The sequence below is a fragment of the Sturnira hondurensis genome, unplaced genomic scaffold (genome assembly GCF_014824575.4).
Source record: "Sturnira hondurensis isolate 20B ecotype Veracruz unplaced genomic scaffold, ASM1482457v3 Scaffold0009087, whole genome shotgun sequence".
NCBI classification, from domain to species: Eukaryota; Metazoa; Chordata; class Mammalia; order Chiroptera; family Phyllostomidae; genus Sturnira; species Sturnira hondurensis.
The window spans coordinates 228,889-255,059 of record NW_028081718.1 but is presented as its reverse complement, the minus strand read 5'-3'; the positions used below and the strand labels follow the sequence as shown (position 1 = coordinate 255,059).

At 52.3% G+C, this 26,171-nt stretch overlaps 4 protein-coding genes across 9 annotated transcripts; 1 reads left to right on the top strand and 3 right to left on the bottom strand.

The window, feature by feature from the left end:
- Nucleotides 1-25: 25 nt before the first annotated feature.
- CD320 (CD320 molecule) lies at nt 26-4,866 on the bottom strand. Its single transcript, XM_037056592.1, has 5 exons — nt 4,663-4,866; nt 1,550-1,675; nt 1,049-1,267; nt 590-736; nt 26-457 (listed from the first exon to the last, which is right to left on the bottom strand). Exons 1-5 carry the CDS (start codon nt 4,775-4,777, stop codon nt 342-344), a joined length of 723 nt encoding a protein of 240 aa, XP_036912487.1. The 5' UTR covers nt 4,778-4,866; the 3' UTR covers nt 26-341.
- Nucleotides 4,867-7,036: 2,170 nt separating this feature from the next.
- NDUFA7 (NADH:ubiquinone oxidoreductase subunit A7) lies at nt 7,037-10,998 on the bottom strand. 2 transcript variants are annotated; one of them, XM_037056593.1, is made up of 4 exons: nt 10,894-10,998; nt 10,425-10,474; nt 8,003-8,152; nt 7,037-7,246 (listed from the first exon to the last, which is right to left on the bottom strand). In XM_037056593.1, the coding sequence occupies exons 1-4, from the start codon at nt 10,942-10,944 to the stop codon at nt 7,156-7,158; spliced, it is 342 nt and encodes a 113-aa protein (XP_036912488.1). In that variant the 5' UTR covers nt 10,945-10,998; the 3' UTR covers nt 7,037-7,155. The 2 variants fall into 2 exon arrangements, with proteins under 2 accessions (XP_036912488.1, XP_036912489.1); XM_037056594.1 differs by lacking the exon at nt 7,037-7,246 and adding an exon at nt 7,848-7,932.
- Nucleotides 10,999-11,033: 35 nt separating this feature from the next.
- Nucleotides 11,034-12,156, top strand: RPS28 (ribosomal protein S28). The gene is made up of 4 exons (XM_037056595.1): nt 11,034-11,144; nt 11,232-11,279; nt 11,741-11,874; nt 12,073-12,156. The coding sequence occupies exons 1-3, from the start codon at nt 11,106-11,108 to the stop codon at nt 11,861-11,863; spliced, it is 210 nt and encodes a 69-aa protein (XP_036912490.1). The 5' UTR covers nt 11,034-11,105; the 3' UTR covers nt 11,864-11,874; nt 12,073-12,156.
- Nucleotides 12,157-12,312: 156 nt separating this feature from the next.
- Nucleotides 12,313-23,293, bottom strand: KANK3 (KN motif and ankyrin repeat domains 3). Of its 5 annotated transcripts, none has more exons than XM_037056587.1 (11): nt 23,267-23,293; nt 19,477-19,538; nt 17,418-18,683; nt 17,239-17,338; nt 16,838-17,035; nt 16,651-16,735; nt 15,908-16,124; nt 13,648-13,787; nt 13,328-13,528; nt 13,148-13,246; nt 12,313-12,503 (listed from the first exon to the last, which is right to left on the bottom strand). In XM_037056587.1, exons 2-11 carry the CDS (start codon nt 19,508-19,510, stop codon nt 12,426-12,428), a joined length of 2,418 nt encoding a protein of 805 aa, XP_036912482.1. In that variant the 5' UTR covers nt 19,511-19,538; nt 23,267-23,293; the 3' UTR covers nt 12,313-12,425. The 5 variants fall into 5 exon arrangements, with proteins under 5 accessions (XP_036912482.1, XP_036912484.1, XP_036912485.1 ...); XM_037056589.1 differs by having other exon boundaries at nt 17,418-18,647; XM_037056590.1 differs by lacking the exon at nt 23,267-23,293 and adding an exon at nt 20,429-20,448 and having other exon boundaries at nt 17,418-18,647; nt 19,477-19,532.
- Between the last annotated feature and the right edge of the window lie 2,878 nt (nt 23,294-26,171).

The following is a 26,171-nucleotide window of genomic DNA, read 5'->3' as shown; positions in this document are numbered from 1 at the left end:
GGAGACAGAGGCCCAGAGGCAGGAAGAGTTATGTGAAATAACTTTAATCACCACCCTCAGAGAGGGTGGGGCAGCGGCAGTGTCCAAGCAAGGGCCACCCTGACCCCAGAGTGGCCCAGGGACAACCCCCTGGTTCCAGCTGGCACATGTTCTCCATCCAGTCCCTCCACATTTGGGGGGGTGACCTGTAATCTCCAGGGTCACTTCTTCAGGAGCTCAGGTCTGCAGTGCTATGTGGCCAGAAAAACGCATGTCCAAGGGCTGGTGTGCCAGCAGCAGCATGTGCGTCCTCACAGCTGCCACACTCAGGGCCCCGGTGACATGACAACAAGAACTCATCCTCAGAGGGGTGAGGTATTCCTCTCTAACAGCAGCTTCAGTGGGCTTAGGATTCCCTTAGCACAGAGCTGGGACAGCACAAACAGGGTGGCGGCCACCAGACCTGCACTGAGCACCACTGTGGGAGAAAGACAGATGGGAATGGGTGAGGGCGTGGGAAGAGCCCCATCAAGCCCCCAATGCATGGGGACTGAGGCCTGCAGCCTGTCCCTCCCACAGGGAGTGGGAGTGGGGTGCCTGTTCATCATACCAGCAGCTGCAAGAACCCCGTAGGCACTTCGACTTCTGGACTGGACTGAGTCCTGGTCCCTGCCAAAGGTGGTATTCCTGAGATAGGTGACACTCTCTGGGGTCACTGGGGTCCCCACAGACATGCTTTCCTGGAGGCTCTCGGTTCCTGCAATAAGTTCAAGCATTCATTAGCTTGGGAGGGGACACCTAGGGCACAGGGGATGGGGGACAGATGAACAGACTTTCAGGTGCCTAAGGGGTCCGGACCTTGAGGCTCATCTTCTATCCTAGACAGGGTGAAGTTGGTGAGCACAGATACCAGAAATGACCTCTCACTGCCCCTGAGGGAATGCAGACAAGAACAGACGCACATGTCCACATTCCCAGCCTGGTCACACACCAAAAGGCGTCAGATGTCCTTATCTAACAACCAGCCCTCCCCACCATTACTGCTGTGACGAAGTCCCTTGGCTCATACCACAGCCAAGCTCGTCACTGGCGTCAACACAGTCTGGGTGGCCATCACACAACCATGTGGGTGGAATGCAGGTGCCACCCAGCGGGCAGCGGAGCTCCCCTGCCCGGCAGGGTTGGCTGCTGCAGTTGGGGAGGTTCTTGCAGCCATCAATGCTGTCACAGGAGCAGGGGCTGTCCACAGGTGGTAGGCACTGACTGTCTTGGCTGCATGGCTTCCCATCTGGAATGCAGGATGAGTCAGGTCCCAAATGCGCCCACAACAAGTCCCAGGTACTCTCCACACCCCACTCCCTTGCAAGCCTCCTGTTTCAAGACCACACTAACTCTACCTCCCTGTAAATCCTCCTCATCTGAAGCCAGAGACCCAGACTTCCCTCCTTACAAGCCCCATCTACCCTCAAACCCTGTCCCACAGTGCCCTCTAAAAGCCACATCCCTTCCACAAGCACCACCTCCCATGGTCCCACAGTTGCAAGTCCCACCCCAGAAAGTGGTCACTCACTGCACTCCTCCTCATCGCTGCCATCGGGGCAGTCCCAGTCACCATCACAATGCCAGGTGTGGGGCACACAGAAGCCTGTGGTGCGGCACTGGAAGTGGGTGGGAGGGCAGGAACCTGGGCTGGGACCTATGAGATGCAAACGAGTGAGAGCTAGGAGGCCTGAGTCTGGACCCTCTCCAGAAGTTCAGTGGTCACCGGCAAGGTCCCAGGGTGCTGGAACTACACTGGTGGCCACCTTTTGCTGAGTACCTACTCAGTGTGGGGCTTGGAGTCAGAGTTCACAGTCTCACCATGCAGCCTACTAGGCAGGTTCTATTGCCATTCATTCCCAGTCCACAGAAAACACTACAGAAAAGTAAGGCCAGAGGCAGTAGGACCACTGGTAGACTCAGGCTTTGAACCCACATCTCACTGATCCGAGTCACTACCAGGCTCCAAATGGCCACATGGTCTCCCCAGAAGTCTCTCCTAGCTTCATAGTTAAACAGATTTGGGGAAGGGCCTTCTCTGAACCTGCCCAGGATAGGGCCCATGGGCAGGGTCAGCAGGGCCCATTATATTCCACCTACTTAACAAAGGGGAAACTGAGGCCCTATGTAAAGGACCTGCTTCATCACAAAGCTTTGTTGACTGAGCTCCCAAATTCTTCCCAGATCTGACCACTTGCTCTGAATGTCCCACCTCCTCACCAGGTCCCCATCCCTATCTCCATTCAAACACTGGAACCTCTCAGAATCACATCATTTGTCACCCACTCTCACCTGCCCTCTGCTCAAAGCCATTCCCTGGTCCCCCAACCCTCCTACAATAAAAATAAAATCCTACCTCCTCCATAGCACCTGCAAGGTGCTATGAAGGAAATAGCCCAGCTCTGAACCCTTACTGGAACCTCATCTCCCCTCACATTCTCCTCCTCACCAGGCTTCCTCTGTCCTGGCTGCCTCCCTGCTTCTCCAAGGCTGGGTTTGTTCCAGACAAAGTTCCACAGTCAGTGCTGCTCCCTGGCCCAGGACACTCTTCTCCCTTCAGTTCCTGGGGATTTCCTCCTCAGTCTTCAGATCTCAATATATTTCCTGGGAGGGGCCTCATGCCCCTCTCAGAGACCCCTGAGGCTCTGCTTCCCACTTATATATAACAATGGTCCTTAAATTGATACAGAATAGACTGGACACTCAGTGTGCCAGGACCATGACCTTGTGACTTAAAGTCCAGGGTGGTACTTGACAATAAATGGACACAGCTCACACTGGGATGAGATCTGAGCCTTCCAGGACCCCCTACAGCAAGGCCTGGGCTGCATGCTGATCTGGAGGAGCACAGAAGGAACTGGAACCTGAGCCAGTAGACAGGAATTTGAGGAACAGAGCAAGGGAGTGATTTTTAGGCTTCCTCTTGGGAGCAGCAAGACAGGTGGCCAACACCTGGCTTGGCTCCAGCCTAGTCCCACTAGATTTGATGCTGATCTGCTTGCCCCTTTCACTTTAACTCGCAGGGGCCTGAGCCTCCAAAAACCCCACTCTCCACAGCTGGCCGGTCTGCAGACCCCCAGGCCCAGCTGCAGGTATAGATCACACAGTCCTTGAGCTCAGTGGATCCCGAAAGAGCTGTAAACAACCTGGAGACAGCTTCCTTCCCTGCCCATGGAGGAATGGTGGCCTCGAAGCTTGGATTGCTGCCCATGGCCTAGCCAGTCTTGGCCTAAATGAGCAGTGACCTCTCTCCCTGGCCTGCTGGAGTGTGTGTCTCTATGTAAAGTGGGCAGCAGAGTTGATCCCACCTTGTAAATCTGGGAGGTGCCAGACAGTTGACTAGTGACTAGTGACCTCCTCTTCCAGCCTGTTTTCTCATCTGTAAATGGGGCAGTTAGGAGTCCTTACCTCAGGATCCTGAGGGTACTGCTTTTGTGTAGAGAGTTTGGTACGTAGTGAACATGAGTCCTGCCTTCCTGGAAGGCAGATTTAACCCGAAAAAGGCAGAGACTAGAGCACTCGCCCTCTCAGGAGCACACCTGCACCTTTCCCTTCCATCACTTCTTGCCCACAAGTGCCTTACCTTCCCCTGTCTTTCTCTTAAGCTCCAAGGGTCCCTCTTGTGTTTCTGTAACTTGTCTGCTGAGCCTATGCAGCCCAGCTGGCTCCCTTCCACTACCTCTGTAATTTTCTAAATAAACTTTCCCTTATAATGAAGAAAGAAAAAGAAAAGAGAGAAAGAAGGAATAGAAAGAAAAGAAAAGGAAGGGACTTTGGGGTGAGATAGGGGGCAAGACAAGAGGNTTCTCTTAAGCTCCAAGGGTCCCTCTTGTGTTTCTGTAACTTGTCTGCTGAGCCTATGCAGCCCAGCTGGCTCCCTTCCACTACCTCTGTAATTTTCTAAATAAACTTTCCCTTATAATGAAGAAAGAAAAAGAAAAGAGAGAAAGAAGGAATAGAAAGAAAAGGAAGGGACTTTGGGGTGAGATAGGGGGCAAGACAAGAGGGGAACCCATGGAGGAGCGAGTTAAGTGAGTGAACCCAAGCTCACACCTGAAAGTCGGGAGCACACAGGGGGGCCCGGCCACTCTAACCCTCCCAGCTGCCTCTGGGAACCTCAGAGGCAGCCACCGGACATCACATAGGCCAGGGACCACAAGAAGGGAGACCTTTCTAAAGGCGAAGGAGTTAGTAAGTGCAGATTTGGAAGGAGGCAGGGGGATGGCTGCACAAGGAACAGCCACATGACCTCGGCTCAGACACGAGGCTTTGGAAAGCAGGCTGCTGCGGGAGGTATTAGGTACCAGGTGACTAGTCCTTCAGTGTTAGAGGTCGGACAACTAGAGCCTACAGCGACCCTTCCAGCCCACGCTGGGCTGAAGGCGGGCTTGAAGGTAACGAAGGGTCACAACAAAGCAGAGCAAGTGCGGGGTGTGAGCAGGGCCAAGCAGGGTAAAGGCAGATGGTGGATTCCTCCATTGGTGAAGGCTAGCACAGCCGCCCGGCTATGGAGTCAACAGCCACAAGCGGGAGAAGCGTCTGGGACAGATAGCTGCGCAGCGAATGGGGAGGCGGTAGCGGAGCGCAGGGATGAAGCCAGGCTCCTGGCAGGGCGGACACGTGGGCTGCCTAGACCTTACTCACCTAGGGTCTGGGCCGGGGACCCGGTCGGGGCAGCCTCCAGGCCCAGCCCCAAGCCGAGCAGCAGACCCAGCACCAGGCCCAGAACCACGGTCTGCCTTGGTCCTCGCAGCGCCATCCAGCCACTCAATGTGCCTCCCCAGCCCGGCGCGGCGCGGGGCGGAGTCAGGGCCTCAAATTAATCCCAGCGCCGGCGCAATTACGAGCCGGGGGGCGGGGCCCAGGGAGGGAGGGCCTGAGGCTAAGCCTACCGTAAATGCCAGACTACGAGGAGACTCGAGATTTGAGGCTCTTCGGTTCTTTTCCCAGTGACCCGGTGTATTGAAACGTAAGGGGGAAGAATGGAAATGAACTTGTCAGTGTCTGCTCATAACATTTAATGTTCTCTGTGCATCGTGCAGCAAATGTACTGCCTAATTCTTTAACTCTCATCAGGCGCGTCCCACCCCCGCCTTCCCACTGCTTCTTACCTGCACTGCACCCTACACAGTATATATTTCCTTGTTTTGGTTTAGTGTCTGATCCTCCACTGAAATGACACGCCTAGGAGGGCAAGAGTGCTGTTTCTGTGTCTGCAGTGCCTAGGATAGTAGTAGGGTCTTAATATAGACATTGGCTTCCATCCTCCATCCTGTCCCTGACACCTGGATGCGCTCACCCACAATCGCTGCCTTAGTCCACATGTACCCACCCCAGTAGGGAAGTATTAGTCTTCACTTTGGGAACAAGCTATGTGAAGACAACCCTTGGGTTTTCACCTCCCACACTCACCCAGGAGGCACATAAAGTAAAAAACCAACAGGCTTTCTAGCTAATTTGGCTTCTGAGCTTTCTTCTTGAAAATATTTTTACCTACAGCTCTGCCTTCAGAAGCAGCACGAGCAGCTGCCAGCAAGACCCCATGGAGCCAAGTCATTTCCCGTCTTTCAGAGTTAGGACAACTATGGAAGTATTCACCACCCCCCAAATTTCCTGGGAAGCTACACTAAAGCCTATAGGTTTTTGCAGAAGGGGCTCTATTTGCAGGTGGATGGCACACTCCACTATCTGAAAATGTTGGAAGTTATAGCTGCTTTTGGAATAGTTATATTTTCTGAAAATAATCTCCCAGTTTCCCAGGGGAAATGGTGTAAGAAGCAAAGGTGTAGAGGCAGGTGGGAAGGGTGCGAATAGGACTGTGGGGGTAGAGGGCACCCAGCCTTAGAGGCTCAGCACCTTGGTAAGCGAGACAGCTGGTGTCCAGGGAGAAAAGCTGAAGCCATTCCTAGACTCTCCACACCTCAGTTCTACTGTGGAGGTCTGACAGCAGCACTGACCTCATAAGACTGAAGGAGCTGAGATCCTGGATTGGAAGCATTCGGAACAGCACCTGGCACACAGAAAGCGCTCAGTTGTCAGCTCTCCTTCCTCTACTCCCTCGAACTTCAAGTCTGGGTCATAAAACTATTCTGAAACCTTCAGTGGCACACCCTGGGTCTTCTGAAGCTCTCCAGGGTTGCCCTCCTTGTGGTTTCCACACACCCTGCTCAACCTTCTGTATCTTCCTGAATTGACTCAATTGCCCCAGTCAGAACCCCACCTCCTCCAGGAAGTCTCCCAGGGGCTTGAGCCTATGGAGCTCTCTCCCTCTGAGCTTTGAGCTTTTAGTATTTGAAATGCCCACTCTGGGACTCTTACACTTCCTGCCTGGGGCTGTGATCTTTTCTTGCCCTGCCCTGCTCCTCTTCCTTCTCCTGGCACTCAGCTGATCTCACCCTGCTGCGGGTTCTCTCATGGGGCAGCCATGACACACATCCCCACAGGTTACTTCCTTTTGGCTTTGATTCTCCTGCTCATTCCTCCAAAGTTACAGGCCCTTTCCTTTCCGTGGCTGACATTGCCTCACCAACCCTCCCCTCCCCTCCAGGTCCCTTAGGCCCTGAGCATAAAGGTTTCTGGCTCAGGGAGGCCTTTCCTCACCCACCCTAGGTGAGCCTTACTGGTGAGCCACCTTGCTCTCCTCTTATCTTCACTGCTGAGCTGCAGGGTGGTCAAACTCAGACAGGAGCCACAGTGGGAGGGTACTGGCCAATGTCCAATGGGCAACAGATGGAAAAGCTCGAGAGGTAAGTGAGCAGTGTGTTTAGCCCTGCTGTCCTTCACAGTCAGAGCCTCCTAAATCTTCTGAACCCAACCCATCACTCTCAGGGACAGACTCAGGCCCTTGGGCAAGGGACAAAGACAACTCTGGGCTTCCTGCACATGTCATCCATCTGTGACACGTTACCCGGAAGCCCAAGAACCACTCACTATCCCTCCCTGACCCTAGAGCCCTTAGCACCAACTTTGCCTCAAAACCCAAGTAAACCCAGTGTCGCCTAATAAGTAAAAATATAAGTGATACTGGAGAGCACGATATATTTGTCATAAGTTAGGTCACATTCTCCCAGGAGGGAAGACAGGAAGGGGAAGCACTCAGGTGGCTCTGGGGGCACAGCCAGGTGGTCCAGAGCAGTGTCACAGGTAAGGCTGGTCTTGGGACAGCTCCCACCTCTGCAGGGGAGGAGCTGGTGTCACTGCCTTCTTCTCAGTGGCTGCCACAGCTGAGCTGAAAGAGGAATAAAATCTTACCATTTGCAACAATATGGATGGACCCAGAGGGTGTTACGCCCAGTGAAATATCATGCTCAGGGAAAGATAAGTGCCTTATGACCTCACTTATATATGGAATCTTAACAAAAAAACAAAAAGTAAAAATCCCAGCAAGTTTACAGATACAGAAGACAGACTGGTGGTTGCCAGGGGTGGAGGGTGGTAGGTAAACAAAGGGGGTTAAATGGTACAAACTTATATTTATAAAAATAAATAAGCCCTCATGATACAATATACAGCATGGTGACTACAGTTAATAATACTGAATTGTATATTTGAAAGTTGTTGAGAGTAGATGTTAAGAGCTCTTATCACAAAAAAATATTTCACCTATGTGAAGTAATGAATGTTAAGTAGACTTATTGTGGTGATCACTTTGCAATATATAAACTCCTTATGTTGTATACCTGAAACTAATGTAATGTTTTATGTCAATTACACCTCAATTTTTTAAAGAAAGAATACAAACTTACAAAGCAACAATGCCTGGGACTCTCCCAGGCCATTGAAAAGACCCTGGCCCTTCTTCTGATGTGCAGGAGACCCACTCCTGGCTGAGGCCCTAACTGCACTCAGCTAGGTGGGGAGCAAATGAGTTGGCAGATGAAAGAAAAGCCTCCGTCCCCACCACCACAGCTGATGCTCAACTAATGGGACCCTGAAAAGCAGAAGAGAAAGGCCTGGCTGCAGGAGGGGTGTGTGGTATCCTCACCTCTCTGCTGGCTTGCCTGACTCCAGGGCCTTCTGTGAGGACATGACGACCGAGGGTGGTGTGGCTTCCCGGCGGCCATCACGAGTGCAGTAGTAATTGTTGGAGAGCTTGTGGCTGGGGCCCACAGGGAGTCTGGGAGGAGGCTGAGTTCTGAGGGGAAGGACATGGGCATTAAAGCAAAAGCCGTAAGTGTTCTCACTGCCTGGCTGAGAAGGGCCAGTCACCTGAGTCACCGGGACAGACTGCAGACCAGGAGTATCCCTTGGTTTGGAGGGACATGCGTAGAGGGGCCAGAGCCTAGAAGCAGGTGGCAGCCCAGATTTTATATATGAAGGTATTGAATGGTGATGTCTGGGCCTACCCCACTGCAGGTCTCCTACCTGCGCCAAATGTGGTGGGTAGGGAAGACAACCTTTTGTGAAACCCATGGAAGGGGTAGGCCCAGATGGAACACCTGGGCCTGTTCCCACCCCACCATGACCCAGAGTTTGGCAGCTGGCCTCATTTCTACCTGCAGATGCTCAGGAAATGAAGAAACCAGGCTCTGCCCATCACCTATCCAGTAGTTAGTCAGTAAATGCTTGGGCAACAAGCTCCAAATATAGCTCATTCTGTAGGGATTCCTCCCCAAAGGCTAACTACAGAACTCCTGGATTTCCTGCTATTTCAGGAACTCTCTGAAGAGAGTTCTCTGGAGAACCCTGCTGGGATCAAGGCTTGTTTCTCAAAGTACAACTTGTACCCCAAATCTCCCAGGCCTTGGTATTTCCTGCTACCTCATGGTGGCTGCAGCCAGAGAGGGGGTGAACAGAGCTCTGTCCTGGCCTAGCATAAATCCTGGGTGAATTTAAGAAAATAAACTTTATGTCTGATAATATTTTTGCCAGGATTTAAGTTTTTCTTAAAACAAGTGGTAGTCATATACTTTTTAAAAAAGAAAGAGATAAAAATAAACTTAAAAAACTTAACACTTCAAGTAATATCCTGTGTGGATGTTCTAATTTGCTTAACTCCTGGAGTGCAGAGATGACCTATGTAGGAATGGCCACAGCTTTCAGCAAGTAGCACAGAAAAGGAACAAAGAACCAGTGTGGAGCTTTGCGCAGTGCAGCATCATAACCAGTGAGGTTTATCGGAAGTGTAATTGTTGCTAATTTGGAGGAAAAAAAACAACAAAGAAACAAAATCCAGTGCCCAACAGAAATAATCACTAGTGGGCGCCATTATCCTACAGAAGCTGAAGTTTACAAAACCCTTTCCTCAACGGGCCTAAACCCTGAATAGAAAAGCAATTCAAAACTTTTGATATTGGGAATTAGTCATGCCATGTAAGCATTCACATAAATTTGGTTATTTTTAATATTTTATTTATTTATCTTTAGAGGGGAAGGGAAGGAGAGAAATATCAATGTATGGTTGCCTCTCATGAGTCCCCTGCTGGGGACTGGCCTGCAAACCAGCAGGGGACTGGCCTGCAACCCAGGCATGTGCCCTGACTGGGAATCAAACCGCGATCGTGAGGTTCGCAGGCCCGCACTCAATCCACTGAGCTACACCAGCCAGGGCTAAATTTGGTTATTTTAATGCTAGTTCTGTTCCCTTCCTGCCAACTCTCCCAGGCCACCTTACCTTTGCCTGCGACTGACTTCATATATACTGCTAATCCCCCTTTCCTCCACATGTTTCAGCCATGAGGGACTCCTTCCTACTTCTAGCTCTGCCTGGCCTCACAGCTTTGTGCTTACTGTTCCAGCTACCAAGGAGGTCTTTTCAATAACTATCTTTTGTCTGCTCATTGTTCAAGTGAACCAAAGGTCAATTCCTGAAGAGACTTTTCCTGACCACAGGACCAGAGGTAGCCACCCTCTAGATTACTCATTGATTTTGACTTCAAAGCATTCCAGAATGTCTTTTGTCCCCTGTGTTTATTTCCCTACTATGCTTGTCTCTCCCAAGGATATGAAGGAATGAGGTAAAGAACTTCGTTTGCACTGGTATCCCCAAGGAAGAGAAATGACAAAGGCTTGTCAATATCAAGTATTTGGGGACATAAATGAGTTTGAAATCAAGTCACTTCAGGGTTCAAGTCCCAGCTGTCACTTTCTAACTTGAGTGGCTTTAAGGGAATAATTTAGTCTTCACATCTCAATTTTTTTCATCAGTACCTTGGAGATGGTAACATTAACTGGCAAGGCCACACTGAACAGTGCAAATCACAATGAGGTTTCCCAAACAAAATTCACACCCAGTCTGGCTGTTTCCAAGAACAGCAGTCTACATCAGAGTCCAGCAAGACTGAAGGCAAACCCGCCTGCGCAGCCTACCAGAAAGCTGGCGGCAGGATTTTTACCCAGGTTCCAGGGTTCTAAAAAAGCACGAGTTTTGTTTTTGATGGAGGAAAGGCTGGACAGGGAGAGCTCACCGCTTGGCGATCTCCTGGTAACGCAGCTGCAACTTCGCCTGCAAGTCTCGCTGTGGAAGGAGGAAAGGAAGGTCAGCCAAAGGGAACCCCAGGGGAGGAGAGGGACAGCCTAGGGGTAGATAAACGAAGAGAAGGCGACGGACGGGCCGTTAAAGACGGAGATATGGGCCTTGAGAAGAGCAAAGTAGGGGGGCGAGGCCATCAGATCCCAGACTACTAAGGTCTGGAACTATGGAGATGCCAGGTCTGATGCCAGGTTTCCGGCCAAGGCCTGGGGGTGGAGGCGGGTGTGACCCTGGCCGAAGAGGTCAAAAATTGGGGGTCCCGGTCTGAGCCAGGGGTTCTGGGATCCCAAGAGGGATCTCGGCACTAAGGCCCTCAGACCCCAGGTGCAAGAGGGAGTAAAAAAACGGGTCCTGGGCGCATGGAGCTCCTAGCCCTACAGTTCGGCCCTTCCAGCCCAGCGCACCCCAGAGGTCCAGTTCCGTAACCTCTGAATAAACCGAGTAGCGGACGCCATTCTCCGTCTAAGCTGAAGGGCACCGGCAACGTCACTACCGCGATGGTTTGCTGGGAAGTGCGTGCAAGGTCTCGCGAGAGCGGGGAGGGCGGGGCTAGGACGTCTTATAAAGGATCTCCTCAAAGCACGTGACTCCTCTACGCCGAACCGCTGCCGCCATCATGGACACGAGTCGTGTGCAACCTATCAAACTAGCCAGGGTGAGGTGGGATGTCGGCCTTTCGGGCCCGAGTGAGGGGTTAGGGGGAATCGGGTGGGCCAGGTCTGACTCCCGCTTCTTCCGCCAGGTCACCAAAGTGCTGGGCAGGACCGGTTCTCAGGGCCAGTGCACGCAGGTGAGCGGGTGGGGGCGTTCCGGGGTCTGAACCAGGCCAGTTGGAACCTGAGAACCGGTGTTCTCTTTACCCCCGGGTTCCTGGGGGTCTGAACCTTCACCAAGGCCCTGGCAGCTGGGTCTGAGGTCTGGTGAACTCTTCTTGGTTCAGCCGGTCCCAGCGACCATTGTGCTTCCCCGCCCTGCTGAGTATGGTCTCATCCCCACCGGACCCGGGGCTGCAGTTTTTCCCCCTGGTGACCGACTTTAGCATTCGAGAACTTTATTCGCCATGTTTCCGCCCTTTTCAGCTTTTAACCCCGGCCTAGTCCTACCTACCTGCTAGCCAGCCTCAGGCCCCTTTTTAAGTATCCCGGGGACAGCCTCTGTATGCCCTTTAGATCGGCATCTCTTGCCCTCCCTATGACTGTTATACGTGGCCGGCCCACCCTCCTTTCGGTTCCCCCTTCGTGGGCCCATCAGGTGCGCGTGGAATTCATGGACGACACGAGTCGCTCTATCATCCGCAACGTGAAAGGCCCTGTGCGCGAGGGCGACGTGCTCACCCTACTAGAGTCAGAGCGAGAGGCTCGGAGGCTGCGTTGAGTTGGCGTCTGGTGAGTGCAGTACTGGAGTGGGGAAACTGAGAGCTGGCCTGTTAGTTGGTGGGTGGAGAGGCTTTGCCATGCCCACGGGTGAGAGGCTCTTGGGAGTGGGGTGGGGATGTAGAAACGGGCTACTGAAACTGGCAAAGCAGGCGAGGGAATTTGTTGCTGGGAGGCCTGTCAGCATCTCATGCTTGGATCTGTTTACAGGGTCCTGGATGTCTAGGTGGAAGACATGGCCCCTGGGGATGACATCTGACTGTTAATAAAGCATTTGTATTGCATGTAAATTCAGGTTCTTGTCTGGGTTGTCCCTACGCCTATAAAACCTTCCAGTGGTCACAGACCCTTTTGCATTCTGGAAACCTGGGGAAGAGGGGGCAACAAAGCATTTTCTTTTTGAGGAGAGGGAACCGTGTGTTTGTATGTGCTCCTAAATCAAGACACAGGTTTAGCTAAAAATGTTTTATTAGGGAAGAAGGTTGGACCAGGTCTAGCAACTGGACAGCAAACCCTGGCCACTTCTTCACCCCTCCCCATCCAGGTTCACTGTGCGAGGCCACTCACTGAGTCTGGGGGTCTTCTCCATTGTCACTGCCTCCACTTACACCAGGCATGGCAGTGGGAGAGTCCAGGGATGACTGGTGAGAAGGGGTAGGGGAGTCCTGTCACAATCTCTTGTGGGCAGGATGCTGTGGGTTTCTGTTCCCTCAGACTCAAGGATGCTTAACAGTGGGGGTCTTGTTCCTCTCCACAAGGAGGTCATTTCTAAGGAAAAACTCCACCCTCCACAGTGGAGCCAGGCTGCCTGGGTTTAATTATGTAGATACTGAAAAGAGCTTGGCACTTGCTTTCCGAATATCTTTACCTCTTGGGGACAAACTTGAGTGTTCCCTTCTCTGCCTGCTGCTGGCAAACTCATCCAGTCTCCAGTTCTGAAGTGCTCCCTTGCAGGGGACCTGCGTCCTCTTACTCCCAACAGGCCTAATGCCAGACTCCCTAATTCCTTAGTTATGAGCTTCCTTGGGGGCAGTAACAGGAGTTCATGAACAGAGAAGCTCTAATAGCTCTCCTCTGATCATGGGTCTTTCCCACTGTAGGCCTCAGGCTCATGACCTATAAAGTAGAGCACTATCCCAGCCACATAGGCGATCCATGGTTCCCTGATAACCACCCTACTGTTGCCTTAGGGGTGCAGAAAGGGAGACCTTCCTAGAGCATACTTGGTAGCCTCCCCCAATGTACAGCTGTAAATTTTGTAGTTTGGTACAGGAACTGCACTCACCAGGGAACCAGGCTGGCCTGAGCTCAGATGGGCATGCAGCAGAGTGGCCACCTCATCCTGCTCAGCCTCCAGGGCCATGGCCAGGGCACTGGTGCCCTCCTGAAGGGTAATAGGGACAGTTAGGTCCTTGAACCAAGGAATGGGCATCCTGCCACCTCCACCAGCCCTGTAGTGGCTCACATTATCCAGGAGAGCGGGGTCGCAGCCTGGCTGGGCCAGCAACAACTGGACAGTTTCCAGGTGCCCGTACTCACTGGCACACATCAGCGCTGTAGCCCCATCCACATCTTGCACATTGACGTCTGCCCCACATGCCAGCAGGGCCGCCACCATGTCCTGTCGGCCATGGCTGATGGCCAGCATGAGGGCTGTCTGCCCTGTCTGAGGAGTGAAGAAGAGGACAAAGCAAGGTGGGCTCTAGGCAGAGGGTGGTCAAAGACAGTTGGCTCCTGAAGTGGAAGTGACCTCTGGGCTTGGAACCAGGGAAGGTGTCCACCCACCTGGCTGGCCTTAGCATTGACATTGCCCATGTGGAAGAGTCTCTGGACCACAGCCATTTCCTTGTGCCCCACAGAGGCGAGTGCAGCCAACATGAGAGCTGAGTAGCCTGCTCGATTCTGATGGTCAACCTTGCAGACCCCTGGGAGAAAAGGGGATTGATCAGTCAGCTGAAAAGCGCCCACACCTAGTCCAGCCTGGTCCACTCACCTTTCCCAGTATCAGTTTCATGGGTAGTTACCATGGGTCATACATTGACTGTCCCCTTTGCTTGGCTCTCCTACCAAGAGCCACATAGCTCCTCCCTTCCCTCCCCCTAAGTGTTCTGCCCAAATCTCACCTTAGTGAAGCCCTCCCCTCCCTGCCTCAAAGTGGTTTGGGGACTTGGTTCTTGTTGCTGTATCTCCCCGTAGGACCATGCCTGGCACATTGTAGTTGCTCAATGAGAAATACTGTCATGGCTTTACCAAGCCAAGCCACCATCATTGATCTCCTAGAGAACTGTACCAATTGGTCTGCATTGGTCCAGATCCCCTGGTTTCCATACAGCAATCAGGCAGATCAAGACAAATTTGGCCCAGCTCCTGTGGGCCCCATTGCTCCTGGAATATAGGCCATGGGCCACCATGGTCTCTGAGGCTGTTACCTAACTCATGTTCCTTTCTCAGGGATTCTCCCCTTCCCTGAGCCCATATTAGATTGAATGTTCCTCAAAATACATTGAGGCCCTACACATACACACTTAACCCCCATACAGTAGATGTGACCTTATTTGGAAACTGTCTTTGCAGTTGAGATCATTATTGTAGGCCCTAAACCCTTATGACTGTCCAAGGAGATGGGGAACAATGCATAATGGTCTCATGAAGTCAAGGTTTGTTGGGGTTGGGGGATGGGAGACAAGAAGTTGACACCTTGGAGAGGTGGAAGTTGAAAAATGGGGTGTTGGAAAGTGAGGTTATGGTGGCAGCATAGTACTGACATCAGGGTTTTTAGGTGACCCTCCAAATAATAAGGTTGATGTAGAGGTCAAGGTGAAGGGAGAGGAGCCAGGAGGTTGGAAAGGTGAAAGAGAAAACAGCCCCTATGTGAGTGCATTGAGGGCTGACCAGGATCCTCGGGAGGATGAGGTTGACATGACAAGCAGGTAGGGACATAGTGGATACTGGTGATGACTCAACCAAAAGGCCCAGAGCCTGGGGAGTTGGCTGAAGGGGGTTCAGTATAGGGGGTAAAAGGGTCCAATGAGCCTTGGGCCTCTTAGGAATGACTGCCATGCCTGCCTTGCCATCTGCCACAGCCACCCTCTTCCTTAAGGCAGGAGATGCCCAGGAAATAACTCAAATTCATGCATCGTCTCCTCCCAAGCCCCAGTTCCCTCACCAGTCAAGATCTGCAGGGATGGGAAGAATCTGTGTTTAGGGATGGGGGAGAGGACAGGGCACTTGTCTCAGCTGCAGTGAGACAGGCATTCCAGTGGTGGGCCCCAGAGATTACTGGATCTGAAGGAGGGCACTCAGAAGGGCTCTTGCTGGGCAGTTGGTTTATCTGGTGTCCATTGTCCCATCTGCTGAGTCCCATGGGAAAAGAAGCTTTGTGTGTCCCACTGCAGCACTGTACATGGTACCTAGTAGGCTGTCAGTACATGTCTAAGGGCTGAGCAACACCTGGAGCCGTGTATCTACTCCGGAGGCTGGGATGGAAATGTGTGAGATGGAACCAGTAGAGGGCAAGGCACAGGGCCAGCCCAGGATAGTAGTTATAGCCCTGACTAATGAGTACCTTCTTCCCTCAAGACTGGAGAGGCAGATTGGTGGACATGGGGGCTTAGGGACGAGGTAAGCATAGGCTGGAGATTCAGGTACAGGAATAGTGACCATTAACTTACCATCTGCATGCCTAACACTGCTCTACATGCGTTGCCACAGCTGCCCAGGGAGGGAAGCAATGAATCCCCATTTCACAGCTGAGGAAGCCACAGGCTGGTGAGATTAAATAATTCCCCTAGATTTAGGTTGACATAATTCAAAAGCATGTAATTCCCTCCCCTAGGAAAGTGAATGAAAAAGATCAGGAGCCCAGAGCTTGGAGAGATCAATCCATGATGGATCCTGAAACCTCCAATGAAGGGCTGACAATGCCATCTGCTTGGACAGCCTTCTGCATGCTTCTCCAGGTTTTCCCAGCTGGGACCTGTCCAGGCCCTCCTTGGTGCCCTTTACCCATTATCTGATACCCTGCCCACCCCTCCTGCATGCTGACCAGTATCCAGCAGCAAGCTGGAAATGGCCAGGTTCCCATGGGAAATGCTGTAGTGCAGGGCTGTGTTTCCGTTGCCGTCTGCCAAGTTCACCACATGTGCCAGCAGCTCCGGTCCCAGGCGAGCCACAGCACCCAGGACCTGGGCTACAGGCTCTGCCTGCGAACGTCGTTGGCTAGACACTCGAAACCACTCCATGGCCACCAGATGCGCTGCACCCTGCTGGGACAGGGAAACGCATCAGCCATGGTCCAAGTGAGGCAGGGAAGATGGTCACTGCTCATCTGAGGAGGGCTGTGGGGACACATGGGGCTGCACCCCTTTGGAGAAGGGAGTACAAGGTGGTTCCCAGGCTCATGGAACAGGATTCTGGGATGTGGGAAATCCTGGAGGAAGGCAGTGAGCGCTTGTGTTTGAAGAATCGGCGAAGAGCTTGGGACTTGGAACAATGCTTGGGGCGCAACCCTTTCAGGGAACCAGGATCAGAGCTGTCCTTTTCTCCCAAACAACAATTTATCTAATATGTAATAAAGTTTCTGTTTCTCTTACTCCCCCCTCCCTGCCCCAAAATAAAATTAGCCCTGTCCTAGGGCAAAGATCCCTTTGGAGAGCCTGGGATTGGTGGGGGGTTGGAATTCAGGACCCTCCCCCAATTCTAAGCAACGGAGGCACTTCCCTAAGGATGTCAGGGGAAGTCCTTGGCGGGCCCACGACTTCATCTATAAAGGGCTCTCCTCACACTCACACCATCGCAGGGGGCTCCATGTGGCTCGCTCAGCTGTCGCTGCAGCGCAACGCATGCCTCCCTCAATCGTGGGCTCAGTTCACACCTATTGAAGGAATTGGAAGAGACTCAGGAGTGGTGAGAGCAGGGATGTGGAAACTGGAAAGAGAACAACTGTCCCCACTCCGATGCCCCTGGTGCTGCTTACCTCCCCTGCGCACCCAGTAGAGGCTCTGCCTCCAAGTCCAGCTCAGGGTTCCGGGCAACCCCGCCACTGGGAGGACCAGGGGTGCCAGAGTCGGATCCCTGGCTCCTGTCATCCCCAGAGCCACAGGAGTTTCTCCCCGGGGGCTCAGCAGCACCATCCTCGCTGTCACTGTCTTCCTCGCTGGATGAGCTCTCGTACCTGGGGGCAGGTTGGGAGGCATCTGCTGAGGCACCACTGTGGGCTCGTTCTGGAGCCCTGTGAGATGGGAGTGGGTGTCCCTATTTCTCAGATGAGGAAACTGAGGCTTGCCAAGACCGCGCTCAAGAGAGGGGCAAAGCTGGTTTTCTAACCCCAATCTATATTCCCTCAGATGCTGCCATGGGAAGGGGGAAAATGCTCACTCTCCGTTGGGGACCCCAACAAACTGCAGGCTTTTGGGTCCAGGGCTGGGTTGGGCGCCAGGGGTACCGTCTCTCCTTTTCATGATGGATTTAAGGATGCCTGCCAGGAATCAAATTAAGGTGTTGAGTTCGAGTCGGGTGACCAGTAAGCCAGGCCTCCCAGAGGGGTCAGGACTCACCAGTGGGCACAATGGCCCTGTCTGCGTCTGTGAGTCCAGGTGGGTTCTGCATCAGAGAAGGGGCCTCTGTGGGAGGATCGGTCTGTGTGGCCTTCTCAACACAATCCCAAGGGGTCTGGGTGGCAGCCTCATTCGGCTGAGACCCTACCACTGCCGCCTCCACATCCTTGCAGGCCGCCTCCAGCTCTCCCAGCTGCCTCCGAAGGAGCTCGCTCACCCCGCACTGGTGCTCCAGCCTGGCGCGCAGCAGCTCAATCTCGCGCTCAGCGGTCGTGGGCAGCCCCAGCAATGCCTCGGTCACCCACGAGTCCGCCTCAAGGGTGTTGGGGGTTGCCTCCACACTGGCCTCCTGGGTCTCCGGCACTGCCTGGGTTCCCGCCTCTTGGGTCCCCAGCACGGTCTGGGTTCCAGGATCCCGTGCCTGGGGTGCCCTGTCAGGGCTCCCCGCTGCCCCGTCAAGGGCCTGGAGTGCATCTTTCCTGTGCCTCCGAGCTTCCTCTTCAGGGCCATCCACCTGGGGGCCGGTCCTGGCCCGCAAGCCGCGCTCGGAGGTGGCTAGGCGTTCAGTGAGCCGGCGCAGCTGTGCGAGCTTGTCCGAGCACGCCTCTACCTCTTTGTTGGGTTCCCGCTGCCCGCGCACAGCCAGCAGCTTCTCCTTCTCTGCTCGCAACACACGCACCTGCTCCTGCAGCTCCGGTAGAGCGCGCGCCTGATCCTCGAGCTCGCGCAGACGCCGCAACGCTGAGGCCATTCGCTCACGCACGAGCTGCAGTTGCACTGGGCCGGGCGAGGCCAGGGCGGGGTTGGGGGCGCAGCCTGGAACTGGGCTGCTGAGGCTGGAACCACTCGGACTGCACTCGCGCTTGCGCGCTTGCGCTTGTTCCAGCCGCCTGCTAGTCTCCAGCAATGTGTCCTGGACACGCGGGTTGCGCACAGGCGCGCGAGGCGACAGAGGCGGCAGGAACCACAAAGGCGCACTGGGGGAGAGTGAGCCCGACGCTCCCCCGTCGTCACTGACCAGGGATTCGGTGGATGTCCAGAGCTCAGGGCTGTGCGTGCCTGCGAGGCCAGTCTGGGGAACACGGAGATGGCGTGCCTGCTGGGCTCCTGGTGCGCGACGGGCGATAGAACCACGCTCCAGCTCCTCCACGTATTTAAGGAAGTCCAGGTCCAAGTGGAAGCCATAGGGCGTCTCCACTGCGTAGGGCGAGCTCGGGCTACGGGCCCCACCTGTCGGGCCAGGGCATGGGTGAGGGCTGCCCGGGTCTGCGGGTATGACAGGGGTGTGAGGGGCATCAGTCCAGGGGTCCCTGAAACAACTGGATAAATGGAGTGCGTCCCCCACCGCATCACGACACTCTGGCAGGGCTCCACTGCACCAAACTCTGCATACCTGCCATTGAATACTTGAAGCTCAAATGCCTATGTGCACCCAAATAGTCATGCGAACACGCATTTATTGAGTTCCTACTATATGCCAAGCACTTTTCTAGACTTGGGGACAAAGCAGTGAACAAGACAAAAAAATCCCTGCCCTCTTACACAATCATTACAAATGGTGCTGAGGGCAAATAAGATGAAGCAGAGAACAACCAGAGGACCCATGACTTTGGTTCTAGTTGTCAGCACAGGTTTCCTGTGGAGGGGACTTGTAAGTTGATCCCTAAGTAATAAGGGGGAATCAGCTGGGGACAGAAGGTTCCTAAAAGAAAACAGCCCATGCAAAGGCCCAGGGGTGGAGTGAACAGGGTGGGCTGAAGTAACAGGGGTGGAGGTGAGAGTGTCCAGAGCAGAGTGATAGAACATGGGGGAGAGGAGTAGGAGAGGTGAACTGGGGCCAGACAGACTGGGCTCCCAGGCCATCCTGAGGAGCTGGATTATATTCCACATGTGATAGGGTAGCACAGGAGAGTTTTAAACAGGACCTAGACATTACCCAAAGGAAGGTTAGAAAGGGCCCTTGGGCCACTGTGCGAAGGAAGGAACTGCAAGGCTGTGTCCACACACCAGCACCAAGTGCGGATCTGCGCACACACATGTATCCCATTTGTACACTCACCAGACAGGTTCTGATTCAGGGCAAACTTGGCCATGTCTCCTGAAGTAGCCACCAGACACACCCTGAAAAAAGACCCAGAGTGGGTGAGGGTGGAGTCAGGCCCTGACCCTCCAGCTGTGCCTCTAGGGTTAGCCTGGATTCTGAATGAGTAAGACTCCAGAGCGCCTCTCCAGCCACCCCCTCTCCACAGTGCCCTTTCCTCCCTCCTCCCTCTAAAGGCCTTGAAACTTTGGAATGGATGAATATAGGGATACCCAGGTGCCAGGCCTCAGCCTGCTGGGCAGGAGGCAGCAAGAAGGGCATCAAAAGAAGAGAGGAAAATGATTTAAAAAAAAAAAAAAACAGCCCTGGCTGGTGTAGCTCAGTGGATTGAGTGTGGGCTTGCGAACCACACACGATCGTGGTTTGATTCCCAGTCAGGGCACATGCCTGGGTTGCAGGCCAGTTCCGGGTTCCCGGCAGGGGACACACGAGAAGCAACCGTACATTGATGTTTCTCTCTCTCTCTCCTTCCCTTCCCCTCTAAGATAAATAAATAAAATCTTAAAATAAAAAAAAAAACAAGAGTAGCTGGGGGTGGAGTGGGGATGGGTGTCATTCCAGACCTCTTGAATTTTTTGTCAATCCCTGGAGAAAATCAGAAATTAATGGTCAAAGGGATGGATTGTGAACCTTCAGAAGAGGAAGGGCAAGAATTGGAAGCGCTTCATGGGCTTATTAAGAATTCATGTGGGCTGTGGCTGGTGTCGCTCAGTGGACTAAGTGCTGGCCTGTGAGCCACAGGGTCACTGGTTTGATTCCCAGTCTAGGGCACATGCCTGGACTGTGGGCCAGGTCCCCAGTTGGTGACATGAGGCAACCACACATTATTGTTTCTCTCTTTTTCTCCCTCCCTTCTCCTCTGTCTATAAATAAATAAATAAATAAATAAAATCTTTACCTAAAAAAACTCATCTGGTTAGATTCTTCAGATTAAAAAACAAACAGCCATGGCTGGGTAGCTCAGTTGGTTAGAGTCCCAAGGATAAGACAAGCTGTGGGTTCAATCCCCTATCAGGGCATATACAAGAATCAACCAATGAATGCATAAATAAGTGGAACAACAAATTGATGTTTCTCTTTCTCTCAGGTCAATAATTTAAAAAGAAATTAAAAAATACACAATCACTTGAATTTTTTCCTTAGACAAATGCAAACAAGATGCATATGAATTTTTACCAAGGTTATTTGCAAGATCCTTGTAAGAAAGATGGGAGAGTTGTGGGCCAGATGAACTAAGGATGCAAATCAGTGGATACCTGCTCCTGTGGAATGTCTCGTGGAGTGCCACAAGGCTCTGCCCTTGGCTTGTAAGAAGAGCTCATAATGGAACCACAGCACCCAGGTTATCAGAGCTGACGCTATACCTGGGGCTGGAGGGAGAGTAACTTTCTGGGTAATGTGATGGAGGCTCTAAGAAACTGAGGGGGATTAGGACAATAATAATGTGATATTTAACAAGGACAAATATTGAGTCCAGAACTTTGACTCGGAGAGCACAGGGTGAGAAAGATGCAGCTCTATTTATAATAGTCAAATGCTGAAAGCAATATTAGTGCCCATCAATAATGAATAGATCAAAAAAACATGGTACATTTACATGATCGAATATTATGCAGGAGAAAGAACAAAGGAGTTCCTACCCTTTGTGACAGCATGGATGGAACTGGAGAACACTATGCTAAGTGAAATAAGCCAGGTGATGAAAGACAAGAAGAGCCCACATGAGAAACCTTCAGGGAAGGGCAAGCTGCCTGTACCAAGTGCCTATAGGCTGTATGCCCTACTTGATTAAATGCAACCCCATGCAATCCTGCAAGGTAGATATTATTTACATTTTCCAGATGGGTACACTGAGGCACAAAGCAATTAAGTCAATTGCCAGTGGGAAACACCCTCAGATTGGGCTCTGCTCATTTTCTAGGGACCCTTGCCTACCAGACCCAATCTGTGTTCTCCCTAAATCACTGCTCATCTGGGCTAAACTAACCAGCTGGCAATCTTCCTGGTCACCCCTTCTGGCCTCTTGCTCTCCTGATGACCACCTGTATGCCTGATACTCACCCACCCATCTGTCCACCTTATTAACTGTGCTCCATTGTTGGAGGCCCCTTCCACTTCCCATCTTTGTCCAGCCTGGATCCCTGACTTCCCCCAACCACTCCAGGCCAAACAGGGCCCCTTCCAGTCCTGAAGCAGCTGTTTCCTGTCCCTTTACACTGGCTGCAAGGGGCGAGCCAGAAGGGCAGCTGGTCATCACTGAGAACATCAAGTGCCTCTCTTGACTTGTTTTTAGGAAACTGCCAGGGAAGAGCTGGGCCATGGGAGAGGCCTGGGTGGGGGATTAGAAGTCTGGGCCTGCCTCAGTTGGGGTCAGCCCCCTCCTCCAGTGTCCTGGTAACATCAAAATCTGAGGTATGGGGAACTCAAAAAACAGCTGTGGGCCACCCTTAAGACCCAAATCAGGTGCAGCAGAGGGACCCAGAGGCTGGGCTGAGAAATGGGTGGGTGCTCCAAGAACAGTAAATAATGATGAAAACAACACTTTTTCTATTTTCTACGGGCCAGCATCAATTCTGGGCAATATGCGGGTATTAATTACATTTTTAAAAATCCCAGCTAAACCCTCTGAAGCAGGTTTTCTTACTGTCATTCTCTTTTCCTCCATTATACAGATGGCAAAACAAAAACAGATTAAATGATCCGCCCAAGGTCACACACAGGCAAAGGCAGGATTTGAACTCAGGCAGCTTTGCCACTGTTTCTGCATTTTCCACGCCACGTGGTGGCCTTCCAGAAAGTGTCCTCCCCTCCCCGACCCTCCCAGCCTACAGTCCTGCCTGTCCCCGCGTGTGTATCTGTCTGGTGGCGAGGAGCCGGCTCACATCCCAGTGGCTCTGAGGGCTGCAGCCTCACCGGATTGGGGGCGTGGGGGCGTGCCTCTGCCCTCGTCTCTCCTCCGCTCCCGGCCCGAGCTATCACAACTAAATCCGGATCCTCTGCTTGAGGCCCCCTCATTAGGCCGTCAGAGCCGACGCCAGACGCCCTCACTCCAGCCCCAGGAACTATTTCGGAACTCCGAGCTGTGATCACGAAATACGAAGAGCGCGGGCGTCGGGTCCCGGGGAGGGGACTTGTTCCCTGCGTGGTGGCACCCCTAACATTGGGGCGTAACTCTCACACCCCTGAGGTGGGGGTGGAGGCTGATGACGGTGTGAGGGGGCGATACTCAAATCAGCACCCACCACCCCCTCACCGTCCCCCAAGGACGGCCTCGTGGAGACGGAGAAGTTTCCTACAGGAAACGCCACAGGGCGGTTCCATCCGCTGTCCATTGTCCGAGGGCCCTGTGGCCATCCGTCCCTCCCCCAACACCGTTTCCGTATCACCCCCCACACACCCAGAGCCAGCGCAAGGGGCACGACCCGGGTCCCCCACCTGTCCGGGAGGGACACGCGGGGAAAGGGTCTCCGAGTCGGTTGGGGAACTAGGGGACGAATAAGTCCCCACCTGGCTCCTGAACGGCGGGAGGAAGGCAATCTCACGAGTCCAGAGCCCCCCACTGTGCTCGTCGCTCAACCAGGGGCTCTCAGCGTAGTAGGGGGTCCCAGCCAGAGGACGCGGCACCCGCCCCGTCGCAGAGCGCTAAGCCCGCAGAGGGGCTGAAGGTGCAGCGCCCCCTCCCGGGGCGTTCCATGATTCCCCCCACCCCAGGTTCCGTAACGGCGCCCCCCGCAAGCAGGCGATTTACCTGATGCCGCAACCCCAGCCGCGCCCGCACCCGGAGCCCGCCCCCTCGAAGCTCGGGAACGGGTTATCAATGCTTTGACCCTAACTGACGGTCACTCCAGCCAACCAACGCCCGACACTCTCTGAACTGTCCAATAATGAGGCGGAGTGGGCCGGCGCCGTGAGTGTAAGGCGTTTTGGGGGGCGGGACCTGGAGTGAGGGTTCCTGAGGGTGGATGGGGCAGAGAGCCTCTGCCCAGAGCTTCTCGGTGCAGGGCTAAGGACCCTGGATTCGATCCATTGGCGGTCAGAGAGCCATGGGAAACCTCTGAGCAGAAGAGTCATTTACAAACGGGTATTTGTGCGTTTGAAAGATCCTTTGGGTAGAAGCTGGAAGGACTGATGTTCAGATCCCTGAGGCTGGGTGAGGTGCCAGAACACTGGATATTTCCCACGGCAGGGACTTTGCACATGCTGTTCCACCTTCCTGAACTGTCTTCCCCTCACGTGTCACTCCCACTAATGTCAGCACCATAACGACAGGGAACTGATTTATTTTGGTCACTGCTTTATCCAGTACCCCCCAACACAGTAGGTGCTCAATAAGTGTTTGTTGAACTTGTGATTTAAAATTACATTCGACACTTTAACCCACTTGTAATATATTGTGATCTAAAGTGACCGTACGGATTCTTTTCCCTGACTTTTTAGCATTTTTGAGCACCTACTCTGTACCTGGCACTGTGTAGGTAGGTCCCTAAGGGGTCACAATCTCTGCCATCCTGGACTTCAAAGATGAGAAGCAGAGGCAGATTTTTAAGCTAAAGTTTATGGTAAGGGGAATGACAGATGGGAGCTGGAGTCTATGAGAGGAGAAGAGAGGGATAAATTCCTGACCTGGAGGGTGTGGAGAGGCAGCCTGCAGGGGTAACACTTAAGGAAGGATGCTCCAAATAGGAGAAAGTGCATGTGCAAAGGAAGAGAAGGAAACTCCCTACATCAGGGATTTGACTTGGTCAATGTGTTGGTGGGAGGGGAGCTGAAGGGACAGATAGAAATTCACGTCTGAAGCTCTTAGACTTTGATCAGATGGAGCACGTTCAGAGGCAAGTTATTTATTCCAGATTACTCTATGTTTGTCCCAGTGCTAGTCCACTTTAACTACTGTATCTTTAGAGTGTATTTCAATATCTAATATTCCTCTCTCTGCCAATTTCCTGAGCTATTTCTATTGTATTTCCTTCTTGCAGACAAACTGTATGTAGAAATTTGTTAAATTTCCCCATGAAAACTCCATTGGAATTTTTATTTATTTTTTATTTTTTAAAGGATTTTATTTATTTATCTTTAGAGGGGAAGGGAAAGAGAGAGGGAGAGAAATATCAATGCATGGTCGCCTCTCGTGCGTCCCCTGCCGGGAACCGGGAACTGGCCTGCAACCCAGGCATGCGCCATTGACCGGGAATCTAACCGCGATCGATCGTGTGGTTCGCAGGCCGACGCTCAATCCACTGAGCTATACCAGCCAGGGCAGCAATTTTTAAATATTATTTTAAATATTTACTTATTTTTAGAGAGAGGGGAAGGGAAGGAGAAAGAGAGGGAGAGAAACATTGATGTGTGAGAGAAATGCCAATAGGTTGCCTCTCATTTGCACCCCGTCCGGGAACTGAACGCACAACCTAGGGATGTGCCCTGACCAGAATTCAAACTGGTGACCTTTTACTTTGCAGTACCAACTGAGCCACACTGGTCAGAGCTAAGTATTTTTTTCAAAGATTTTATTTATTTTTAGACAGAAGGGAAGGGAGGGAGAAAGAAACGGAGAGAAACATCAATCTGTGGTTGCCTCTTGAGCGCCCCCTACTGGGGACGTGGCCTTCAACCCAGGCATGTGCCCTGACAGGGAATCAAACTGGTGACTCTTTCGCTGGCACTCAATCCGCTGAGCCACACAAACCAGGGCTAAATATTTTTATTGTAAAATAAAATGCACACACACAGAAATAAACTCAAGGAACGAGTTTAAGCTATACATAAATATATAGCTTAAGGAGTACTGAAGGTAGGTTCTCAACCAGGCTGATTTTGTCCCTTGGGGGACACATGGCTATATCTGGAGACATTTTTTATTTTCATGATGGAGAAGGGAAAGAGATCTAGCAGGTGGAAGCCAATGATGCTGCACAGAGCAGCGCCCCAAACAAAGGATTTTCTGGCCTAAATGTCAGTAGTTCTGAGTTTGAGAAAACCAGCTGGGAAGTGAACATAATTATAACATATCCCCTACCCAGGTCAACACATACCAGCTACCTTAGAAGGCCCTCCATGAGCCACATCTTCATCACAGCTGCCTTCTTTGCAAAGTAACCACTGTTGTGACTTTTGTAGTAATCACTCCCTTGCATTCCTAAATAGTTTATCACCCAAATGTGAATCTCCAGACACTGTAGAGATTGCCCATTCCAAAAGAAAAATGATACATCTCTTCAATCTCTGTTATTCATAGACTCCTACATCCCCTTCCTTCCCTTATGATAAATCACTTAAATCATTTGTACAACTCGGGCTATTTGTCCTGAAGTGTTTCCCACAGTTGGAGTGTCACTGATTGCACACCCATGACACAGTCCAGTATGATGTTCCATCCTCCCTATGTCCTGCAAATTGGCTATTTATACTAGCACTGGGGACAGACTCGAGTTTGACTCCTTTGGTACGACCATAGGTGGTGGTGTGTCTTTTCACCAGGAGGCTTATACTCTGTTTCTCCTTGCATAAGTCCAGCAGCCATTAAGGGCTGCAAAACAGTGACTTTCCCCAGAATTTATTCCCTGTTTATTAGCTAGAACTATTCATTTGCCAGATGCTTCCTTCCCCTTACTTCCTATGTGGTTACCCAGTGAATGTTCCTATAGGAAAGCAAG